General features: G+C 42.0%; 3 protein-coding genes across 8 annotated transcripts in view; 1 reads left to right on the forward strand and 2 right to left on the reverse strand.

The window, feature by feature from the left end:
- The window catches only part of abhd18 (abhydrolase domain containing 18), a 114660-nt gene extending 110152 nt beyond the window's left edge, over positions 1-4508 (reverse strand). For 2 of the 6 annotated variants that reach the window (XR_009527828.1, XM_060063473.1), the window contains exons 1-2: positions 3555-3885; positions 840-948 (exon numbers count right to left, since the gene is read on the reverse strand). Coding sequence is in view for 4 of the 6 variants with exons in the window: in XM_060063473.1 (XP_059919456.1) it covers positions 840-931 (92 nt within the window). In the remaining 2 variants the exon portion in view is untranslated. Of the gene's footprint in view, positions 1-839; positions 952-3554; positions 3889-4378 lie in introns of those variants that run through there. The other 4 variants (XM_060063475.1, XM_060063476.1, XM_060063474.1 and 1 more) reach the window with 4 other exon arrangements.
- A 53-nt stretch (positions 4509-4561) lies between these two features.
- Positions 4562-7254, forward strand: igbp1 (immunoglobulin (CD79A) binding protein 1). The gene is made up of 3 exons (XM_060063502.1): positions 4562-5077; positions 6400-6732; positions 6813-7254. Exons 1-3 carry the CDS (start codon positions 4604-4606, stop codon positions 7074-7076), a joined length of 1071 nt encoding a protein of 356 aa, XP_059919485.1. The 5' UTR covers positions 4562-4603; the 3' UTR covers positions 7077-7254.
- Positions 7255-7381: 127 nt separating this feature from the next.
- rnf103 (ring finger protein 103) overlaps positions 7382-11363 on the reverse strand; it is a 47119-nt gene continuing 43137 nt past the window's right edge. Inside the window, exons 4-7 of the mRNA XM_060063455.1 lie at positions 10569-10991; positions 9678-9810; positions 9483-9569; positions 7382-8512 (exon numbers count right to left, since the gene is read on the reverse strand). Coding sequence (XP_059919438.1) covers positions 7511-8512; positions 9483-9569; positions 9678-9810; positions 10569-10991 — 1645 coding nt within the window. The 3' untranslated portion in view covers positions 7382-7510. The remainder of the gene's footprint in view (positions 8513-9482; positions 9570-9677; positions 9811-10568; positions 10992-11363) is intronic.

Consider the following 11363-nt stretch of genomic DNA (forward strand, 5'->3'; position numbering starts at 1 on the left):
TGCAATGCGGTCGTGTTTTTCCGGAGGAGAAGAAGCAGCTCAATAACCGCAAGTGGCGAAAACGAATACATTTAATGATGGAGTCTCCGGCTTTCGTTTAGAAATATCAACAATTTATTTGGGATTTAACAAGAAAATTAAACATTCAAAATTAATAAGAAAAACCTTGTTCAAGGAAATGTAACATTCAACATCAATACAACCTCCAGCTTTCCTCGAGAGTGCCCGGTTTGTTTACATGATCTGGGCGCATCTGTCTGCGTCACACAAATACCCGGCGCATTTACTGACGCAAATGACGTTTAGAAATGTTCAGCGTAGTGTCCGAATTCTCGTTTGTTCGTTCCCTATGTAGTGCACTATATCATGAACACTATAGGGAATAGTGAGTGAGTGAATAGGGAACGATTTCGAACACAGCTCATGTACCACAGCTGTGACCCGGAAATGGTGCAGCGGGGTGTGATGTCATTTCGCCGTGCGAGCAGACCGGTAGGTTTCGAGCCCCTCCCCTCCCCTCTCCTCTCGCAGCAGTGAGTGAATACGGCAGGTCAGCGCTACATAGTATGTTTTCCACCGGTGCCAGTTAATTTCAATTTGCGGGGCTTTTTAAGTTGAAAAAATAGCTACCACAGCGCTTTTAAAAAAATAATAATAAAAAAACAATAATAATTAATTAATTATTAAAATATAATTATCGCCTTTTTATCGGCTACTTGAGACGATCGACGATCGAATCCATCTATTGTCGATAGTCGATAGAATCGACTATCGGCCCATCCCTAGCACCTACTACACAACAAACATGCATATTCTTTCTATCTTCCTCTTTAATGTACCTCTTAAAATCTTCAGGTTTTCCCCAGCCCTGTATGAAGAGCTTGGTGAGTAGAAGCCGTCTGTAAAGGACGTCCAATCGACTGACAGCCATGGGCAACCAACTAGAATCTATATTATGAAAGAAACATAAATGTCAACATTTAGAAGTAATCAAATCAATCAACAAATCAAAATGGATGAGCAATTCAGTGCAATGAGCAGTAACTGAACATATCAATTCAGTCAAAAATTGTCAGTTAAAACAGAGACTGAGTGGGGGATCCCACTCATCTTCTCCTATGGTGCTACATTCTGAAGGAAAAGGTGTGCACACCGAAAAACATTACCCTTTAACGCTGGGGCAATCTGGGCAAACTGGGCAATCATTCTTGCCCAGATCGGGAAGACCTTCCGTTAATTTGCTCCCAAACCCCTTTTCCGTGTTTATTGTCACTGTATGGTGTATTGTGTGATCACTTCTGTGACCACAGTAGTTTATGACTGTTGACTACAGCAGTGTAGTCACCTCTGTGACCACAGTAGTTTATTAATGTTGACTACAGTAGTATAGTCACCTCTGTGACCACAGTAGTTTATCACTGTTGACTACAGCAGTGTAGTCACCTCTGTGACCAACACAGTTTATTAGTGTTGACTACAGCAATGTAGTCACCTGTGACCACAGTAGTTTATTACTTTTGACTACAGCAGTATAGTCGCTGTCGTCGGCAACAAATGGGTTTATTGCCCCCAACCATGTCTGTAAACGTGAAGCGGGTTATTATGAAGGTTGATTGATCCAGATCATCAAAAGTCTACATCAATCGGTCTCGATACCATACTGCTCCATTCCTTGAGCTCAATGATTACTGACTGGACTTGACGATGCAGTAGCCCCAGCTTAGGCTTGAGGAAAATAAACTGAACCATCCATCAACTTTGAGAATAGAGCCACCGAGTTGGAAACCCCCATAGTATTAGTAGAGTAACAGTAACTACAGTACTACTAACTACAGTAACAGTAACTACAGTTCTACTAACTACAGTAACAGTACCGAGTAACAGTAACTACAGTACTAATAACTACAATAACAGTGACTTCAGTACTACTAAATACAGTAACAGTAACTACAGTAGGCCTACTACAAACAACAGTAACAGCTAGCCTGAGTTCGGGAGCTGCAGGCAAAAACACGTTGGACGTTTGCGTCCTTGCATCCTCAAACTGGTTAACTGGACAATTAAACGAATATATTTCCAGCAAAACGACCCAAGATGACACAATGATGGTTAGGTGCCATGCCGTAATTCCGACGCCTCATTGTTCCGACGTCTCAATGGTCCGAAATATTTCCCATTAGATCGACGTGCCACTATGCCGACGGTTCAATGTTCCGAAAACAGAACCCATTGGTCCGAAGGTCCGTTTGTCCGACTATTCAAAAAGGAGGCGAATAAGGCCGACGGTTCAATACGCCGAATAGGCAAAGGCGCAATTCCACATGTGTGATTATGAAACCAAAAATAAAAGACGATAGGCTAATGCCGCTTTTCCACTGCATGGTACCAGCTCGACACGACTCGACACGACTCGACTCAGCTCGCATTTTTTGCGTTTCCACCGCGGTACCATGGTATCTGGTACCTGAAGTGGCTGCTTTTTCTAGTACCTACTCGCTCTAGGTTCCAAGCGAGCTGAGCCGATGCTAAAAGGTGACGTCGGCAGACGGCCGGCGACTGATTGGCCAGAGAGTGTGACGAAGTCACGAGAGCGACATGGCAACCATGCTGGTAACATCCATAGCAGCGCCGCAGCCAACATGTTCCACTTCTCCAACTTCTTCAACATGCCAGCTAATAATAGTAATGCGATCGATGTCCTCCATTGTTGTTATGTGGGTTCTGTCCATGTGTGGGTTGCGTATGTGTTGTTTGCGTCGCGTACACAAATACGTCACGGCCCTTTCGCGCAGCCGACCCCGCCCACGTCCAGGAGGTACTATTTGCGGTGGAAAAGCACCCGTGCTGCTACCGTGTCGAGTCGTGTCGTGTCGAGTCGTGTCGAGTCGAGCTACATGTGCGGTGGAAAAGCGGCATAAGTTCCAGCAGTGATCTTCACCAAGCCAAACTGTTGGTGTGGGCTTGAACGGTCACAAGAGGTGAATTTATGAAGCGCACGTTATAAAATGACTAATACTTTTCCCGGTGTGTGTGTGTGTGTGTGTGTGTGTGTGTGTGTGTGTGTGTGTGTGTGTGTGTGTGTGTGTGTGTGTGTGTGTGTGTGCCCGTGTTGAGAATTACACCTACGCTCTCTGTCCATGGGGCTGAAACACCCTGTCGAAATGAAGTGAAGCGTTGTCACTTTGCTCTCCAATATTCATTGGAACGTGATAGGCCTATGTTGTATTTTGGAGAGAGTGAGAGAGCGAGGTATAAAACTCTTTAGGCCTATTCGGCATATTGAACCGTCGGCCTAATGCGCCTCCTTTTTGAAAAGTCGGACAAACGGACATTCGGACCAATGGGTTCCGTTTTCGGAACATTGAACCGTCGGCATAGTGGCATGTCGATCTAATGGAAAATATTTCGGACCATTGAGACGTCGGAACAATGAGGTGTCGGAATTACGGGCAGGCCCCGATGGTTAACCAGTTATTTCCAGTTAATTCACAAAATGTTAACGCCAATAGTTTGCATGTAGGGTTACATGTGATAACGTGCCTGTGATTAAGTACCTCACAAAACTGTGATGAAGTTGTCTTCTGCTTTGAACGACAGCAAACTACCTTAAAGTTACATTACCTTAAAGTTGTGAGTTCGAACGGAAAGGACGGAAGCCGGAAGAGGTTAACAGAAAATGGAATTCGATGCATTTCATATCGACAATTCATTTGCGGTGAAATAACAGTTGTCACAATCCGATACATACGCAAGCAAACATATAGATTAGATCAAATGGGTACGACAGCAATGGAGTCGTAACAGAAACACATTACAGTTCAAAGTGTCTACTGGACAGTAGAAACCTTTAGCAACAGAGGGAGGTGTGAATATTATAGGGACTTCTGCTCCCCGGGCTACAATGGTACACTGGTTTTCTACATTAAAAGGCACCCAGTGCAACTTTCGAGGCTTAAAAATAAACATTCAATTTCTAGTCTTTTTTACACGTAGTAAGTTTCAATAACTCCATACCATTACATAACGACATTTAAGCAGCAAAGATGAGACGTCGTTGTGTGGTGAGAACTGATACAAAATAGATAACAACAACAATGCCGCCATTTTCTTTATTTTTTGTAACCTACAATAAATAAAGCAGGCTTCCAGTCAATGGAAAAATGGCTTCTCCCCACCGGCGATTGTTGTTGTTTACGATTTTCTATCAGTTCTCACCACACAACGACGTCTCATCTTTGCTCCTTGAATGTCGATATGTAATGGTATGGAGTTATTGAAACTTACTACGTGTAAAAAAGACTAGAAATTGAATGTTTATTTTTCATTGAATGTTTACATAAAGTTGCACTGGGTGCCTTTAAGAATCTACCATACTCACTTAATTTGATTTTTTTTAAAAAGGATGAAGGATGAAAAACGTTTAGGTTATCTTGAGTAGATCTACTGAAATACAAAGGGTACAACCAACCTTTTTTTATTTATTCTAGAGATTGACGGTAGATGGCAGCCGTCCACTGACTTCTGTCGTTATATGTCGGACTTTCACCAGGAAGAAGAGAGACGTTACGTTGGTCCAAAGTATCGCGAGACTATCTGAACCTGGATGGAAGGCAAGATGGCTGACTCTGGCAGCATCCACCAAACGGATGAGGATAGCGACGCTAAACCGAACAAGTTGTCAGATTTATTAAATCGTGGATGGCAAATATTTGAAGAAGTAGACACCACAAATGAGCCGATTGGATCAAACCACATCCAAGTTAAAATTAAACGGGGGATAACGGCATTGGAAGATGTTACACGAATGGTGGCTGAGCTTCAACTGTTCAGTCGGAACGAGCTTCTAGAGGAAATGGCGACGGCCGACCTGCGGTACCTGCTGCTGCCCGCGCTGCTCGGCGGCCTCACGCTGCGGCTCACGGACCGGGACCGCCGCGCGCTCACCGTCACCGCAGCGCGGGAACACTTCCACGCGTTTCTTAGAAGATGCAAAGAATACCATGTGTCAGACTTCAAGCTGCCCAAAGCCCAGCTGGAAACGGACGAAGAGTCCAGATGTGCACCATCTACAACCAAGGTAACTAGTCCGTACAGTCCAGACGTGCACCATCTACAACCAAGGTAAATAGTCCGTACAGTCCAGATGTTCACTGTAAAACCAAGGTAAATAGCTAGTTTAGTCCCGATGTTCACTATCTTAAGCCTGGGCAATAAAATAAATTATCGTATTGTGATAGTCTTTTGATCAATATCAAGATAAAACATATTCAAAATATATTGAAAAGAAACTGGACCACCCAATCTAGCAGCTGGGTTTGTTACACAAACACGGTTCAATGCTTATTTACAATATTTGAGTGTTTTTCCGTATTGTATCGATATTGGGAGTATTTATCATGAAGAACAGTTGGAGTTCATTAAGTGTTAAACGGAAGTGTTTAAATCCAGCATGGTAATTCCTAGTCTTTTTAGGTAATTACAATTATCAATAGTTATCGATATTGATCAATATGATCAAGTTATATCATGTCTTTCAGCAATATCGCCCAGGCCTACACTATTTACCACCAAGGTAAATAGTCAGTTTAGTCCCAGATGTTCACTATCTATCTACAACCAAGGTAAATAGTCATTTTAGTCCACCATGTCCGCTGCCGTTTATTTGTTATTAATTTGGACAAGGTGCATAGGAAACCCACAAGCTCTTTTCCCTAATGTCTCGGTTTATCGCTATCGTTTGTTTCGTTTAAAACGTTCTGCAGAATGAACGTATTGTAGGTAATTATTTCCGGTCATTATTACCACAATGTTATTTATTCAGTGCTGGGCGATATGGACCAAAGCTCATCTCGATATTTTTTCATTGAATGGCGACATGCGATATTATAACGATATTTTCAACAAAACGGTAAAGTGTGTCGTTTTAACTCCAGGCCACAAGTATTCACCATCAACCATTTTTTATTTTTTTTTGCTCAACGAAGCACAGCTGTGCTTTAACAAGATATGTAAGGGATAATGTATAGAACGCCTGTCATTATCGGGGAAAATAGGCTTATTTTCGATAATGACACACAATGATAAATCACACACAAGCTAAAATCATTCAAATTAATGAGCTTTATTTTTATCTTGCACTATTGGAGCACGTATATTCTCTGGCACTCCGCCTCTGACTACGAGATGGTTAGTGTTACACCTTTCTTGCTGTCGGCCGGCTCCCAGACCGAGGAGCACAGGGGAGACGTTCCCTCCAGGGCCGATGATCTCTCGGGGGCAACACCCTCCACTTTGACTGTTCGGCTGCCCAATGAAAATCATTATCATTGAATTATAGGATTCATGTGATTGAGTGGCGATAACTATCATATGATGTATAATTAATTATTAATTTCTTAGTCTCCAGCCTCCACCAACTCATCGGACCTCGTCGCCATGGCGGTGCAGAGACAAGCCAAGATTGAAAGATACAGACAGAAAAAAATGACAGAAGATAGATTGGTAGAAGTTAAAAAAGCTGTTGACAGTGCGATGGCTGATGAAGAAGTTGTCCGTGACTTCTATCTTCTCACGGTGAAGAAATGGATCAACATAGCTCTTGAGGAAATTGAAAGCATTGACTTGGAGCTGGAGATTTTAAAGAGAATGGACTTACCATCAGGACCCAGACAGTGTAAACATCCACAAAGGCCACCTATGAAACCTTTTGTTTTAACCAAAGATGCTGTACAGGTAAGACCATTGTCCAAGCATTTTTTTATGGCTCTTTTTACCCAAAAGAAAATTGCAAACCACACTTGTTTTTCCAACAGGCCCGGGTGTTTGGAGCAGGTTACCCCAGTCTGCCCACTATGAGCGTAGACGAATGGTATGAAGAGCACCAGAAACGGGGGATCCTTCCGGACCAAGGACTGCCCCAGAGGGAGGAGGAGGTGGAGGGTAAAGATCATGAGGATGAGATGAAGGAGAAACAGGTGGAGGACGACGATGAGGAGGCCCTGGCTAAAGCCAGGAACTGGGATGACTGGAGAGACTCTCATAGAAGAGGTTATGGAAACCGCAAGAACATGGGCTGAACATCTCGTCTAGCTTTAAAGTCTCTGTTCAACTTAAGAATGCATGAAAGCATTCAGTATATTTGATTGTCAATTCGTTTGTCCCAATTTTTTTTACATATTGAAACCGAGCCATTATGTATCGCATGTGGAGTGTTTTATTATACTAACATCTTCCAATAAACCAATTACCTGTTAAGATGTCCATGGTTTGCCCGCTGATGCGGATACTAATCATACGCTCAAGTCAATTCTTAAGACTGGTTTATAGGGTCAATATAAGATGTATTATTTATGCTGTATCGTTTGTAGGAATTCCCTACAAACTGCTTAAATTGAAGTTTATTGATCAATAGAACTCTGGAATATAAAGATAGGAGAGATTAGACATTAGCAGATGAAGACAAACTACATTAGAATCAAAGTTAAGGAAATGCTATCAAAATTAAGTCCATTTAGTCTTCAGCCACCGCTGTTTGAGTGGGAGGTTTCTTCTTGTAACTGGGCCAGCGGCAGACGGGGCAGCAGTGTCTGCTCCCCATCAACCACACCACGATGCACTGCTGATGGAAGGCATGTCCACAAGGCAGATGCATTAGCAACTCCTTGCAAGAAAAGTTCTCCAAACAAACCACACATTCTAAATAATGAATTGTGCCTGGGGGCCACATGGACCAGTCACACTGCTGGGGACAGAGGACTGTACCCGGCCCATCCTCATGGCCTCTGGATCCGGATGGTCCTTCTCTGCAACAAGTGAAATTACCATCGCAGCCACACTGACATGTGCTAGTGAGGTTACTGATTTGATCATTTGAATTATTTTGCAAGTTATTCAAACTATGATTCTCATCTGAGTTTCGACTCATTTGATTTGGTAAAGAATTTGGACATTTACTTGATCCGCCCTCCTCCGAGATATTAATTTGCCTTACATCGTCTATTGGTATAAATTCCTGCTCTTCCCAAACTGTGACTGAATCAGTTTCCTCTGCACTTAACTCCTTACTGCTTTGTTGATGGATAGAATTGAAAATCCAAGTAGGTAAAGCTTTGATATAATCTGCATTCACAAGAGGGGGCAGCCAAAGCTCAGGGAATGCCATTCGTTGAACCAGAAAGTTGGGATCATCCCAATCTGACAGCTGGTCAACTGGAACCTGCTGGAGTGAGACCATCGGATGGAGCAGGGAAGAGGCGAACCAGTCCCACAGACTGGTCAGCCACTCCACATTGGTACTGCTTTCCCCTTCACTCACTAAAGGACAGCGCTTCTTCTCCACATAGTCGACTAGCAGGCCATGAACGAGGTACGTGGACAGAAAGAGGGCGGGGTGGGAGGAGTAGAAGATCCAGTCGGCTCTGATCAGGCTGGCCAGTGACGTGGTGTCGATGTAGCGCAGCAGCTTCAGGCTATAGGGATAGAAACCATCCAGACATGGCAACTGCAGTAGAGCCTGGAATGAGGACAAAATGAGTCGGTACCTCAGCCACACAGCGGACCTTTAAAGGGTAATTCCGGTGTAAAATGGATTTGGGATATGTTTTGTATGATAACGAGTTGAAACGTTCATTTTGGAGCACAAAAAACGCATATAGACGCTTTCTTCAGTTAGCTGTTTTTAGCTGATTCTATCAAAACGCTATAAACTTGGAACGAAGGGGGCAGTGGCTATGGTAAAAACGAAATCGCTATTTTAAACCACTTAAAAGGCTAGAAGTAGCCAGACACTTCTTTAGTAGTATAATAAGGGTCTTAGCATATAAAACGAGGCATTGAGAAATTTGTAAGTGTACAGATTGTTTATTAAAAAGGACATTTTATACACACAATACCATCAGTAGATCACCCGTCGACGCCATTTAGATTTAAGACTCGATAAGTAGATTGGCGAACACAGAGCTTGCGTGTTGCTGACAGATGTCACAATCTCTGTGTTCGTCAATCTACCTATCGAATCTTGAAAACAAAATGGCGTCGACGGGTGATCTACTGATGGTATTGTGTGTATAAAATGTACTTTTTAATAAACAATCTGTACACTTACAAAGTTCTCAATGCCTCGTTCTATATGTTAAGACCCTTATTATACTACCAAAGAAGTGTCTGGCTACTTTTAGCCTTTTAAGTGGTTTAAAATAGCGATTTAGTTTTTACCATAACCACTGCCACCATTGTTCCAAGTTTATAGCGTTTTGATAGAATCGGCTAAAAGAGCCAACTGAAGAAAGCGTCTATATGCGTTTTTTGTGCTCCAAAACGAACGTTTCAACTCGTTATCATTCAAAACATATCCCAAATCCATTTTACTCTGGAATTACCCTTTAATTGTACCTTTAAATATGTTTCATTAAATGTGCTCACTGTGGAGATGCTAATCTCCTTTTGAAATATATAAAAGGCTGAGCATTGAATTCAATTCTTACCAGAACAGGAAGCCAGGAGACAAGAAGTAAGGAGTTATATGTTCCAAGTGTTCTGATCAAAACAACAAACCTTTTCACTGTTGCCCCCTGAAACGTATTATATATCGTTTTATCAATTTATATCCATTAATTAAACCCCAAAAAACATTTTATGCAATTGAAGCGTGGATGTTTAAAAATATATTGTCATCATACTTGCGTTATGAAAAGCTCCATCCAGGATAACAGATTAACCATCAGCAGACTGAGCACAAACAGGTCGTTGACCTCCGGCTGGACAGAACGCAGGAAGGTGTCCATGGCAGCCAGGGACAGGAACTCTCCTGTACTGCAGGAAGGAGAGAAGGCACAGATTACAGTGACATTTGTACACAGAGAATATATGAAAGTGAGATTCAAGTATGGAACTAAATGAGAACATAATACAAGGTAATACAAGGTAATACTAATGCCACACTCAATCTACTGACTATTGCCTGGTTTCTAATACTCACTGATCAGATAACAAGTGCAACAAACTAGACAAACGTAGTGGAAGTAAACACCATATTTTAGGCTTTTCGAAGAGCCAGTCGGCTTTTTATGGTTCCTTTAAAATATTCCACGTGCCCACTGGCAACATATCAATTAATGTTGCAAGTGGGCAACATTAATTGAAATATATATCTACATCGCAAAATGTATCCCATTTTGGAATAATAATGTACATCTCATCTTAACAATGTGGTTCCAGACTTGGCAGCAGAGATCTTTTCAACCTCACAAAATGCAATTGTCTACAAAAAGCTTGCTGAATGTACCCTAATCATTAAGTGATACAATAAAATAGGAAAACCAAATTATAGAGTTTGCATTACTTGTAAATGTCCTCCTAAACATTTTTCTTTGATCCTGTATCCTCCCTTGTATCACACACAGCTGGTATGAGTTGTGGAGAGGTCATATATCCTTGGCCCTACCATCTATACAGGTAGGATTAACTGTTTTACAGCCATGCTATTCAGCCATATGCATTGTATGTGACCATCTTTTTTCAATTCACCCATTTTTATCAATGTCAATAACCAAATATCTTTCATAGTTTACCTGTTACCATACTGATAAATTCCTTCAGGCATCATAAGGATATAGGCAGGACTGTTCTTCACACCGATCGCCAGCAGAGTGCTATAGTTATTCCACTGTCGTATGTCAACAAAGATAAACTCAATGCGACCTGTGAACTTGACAGAGAGTGAGGAGAAGAACGCCGGAGGCTGAGACAAGTGGGCAAACAAGAACATCTTCACTGGATGGTTTTGGTCCGGACACCACTCTACTGCCAAATGGCTAGGCTGTCGCAATGTTTTGATTCGCTGAGCCACATGTGATGTCATCCATCGAAAGATGTGTTCAGTTTCAAAGTGTTGCCCATCGTATTCCTTCATCATGACGTTCCCCTTGGACGCTGACGTCTGCGGCACCGACATGATGAGAGTAGATCTCTGCCATCCTCGCTTCATGCAAGACCTGTTAGAGAAAAACAAAAGCCTTATGAGTGCATGTTAGAGCATTAGCATATCCCCTTTGGTAACATGACATAATATTGTATTTATTATCCTATGAATCAGAGCAGGAGAGGGTGAAACCGGGACAAAAAATATGAATTCCAATTAATGTGTTCACAAACTGATTCATCTTCCCCATCCCCCTTACATTTCTACATTATGTTTTCACCAAGTATAATTACATGCAAAGATATAGAAATATACAAGCTATATGTGTTTCAAAAGTGGAAACTAATACAAATGTCTCAATAAAAAATAAAGCAAATGTCAAATGGCTTTTGCCAGAAGGTCAGGTTTTAAAATAACTACAAACTCCTCCTCCTCCTCTTCCCCC

Source organism: Gadus macrocephalus, chromosome 10 (assembly GCF_031168955.1).
Source record: "Gadus macrocephalus chromosome 10, ASM3116895v1".
Classification (NCBI taxonomy): Eukaryota; Metazoa; Chordata; class Actinopteri; order Gadiformes; family Gadidae; genus Gadus; species Gadus macrocephalus.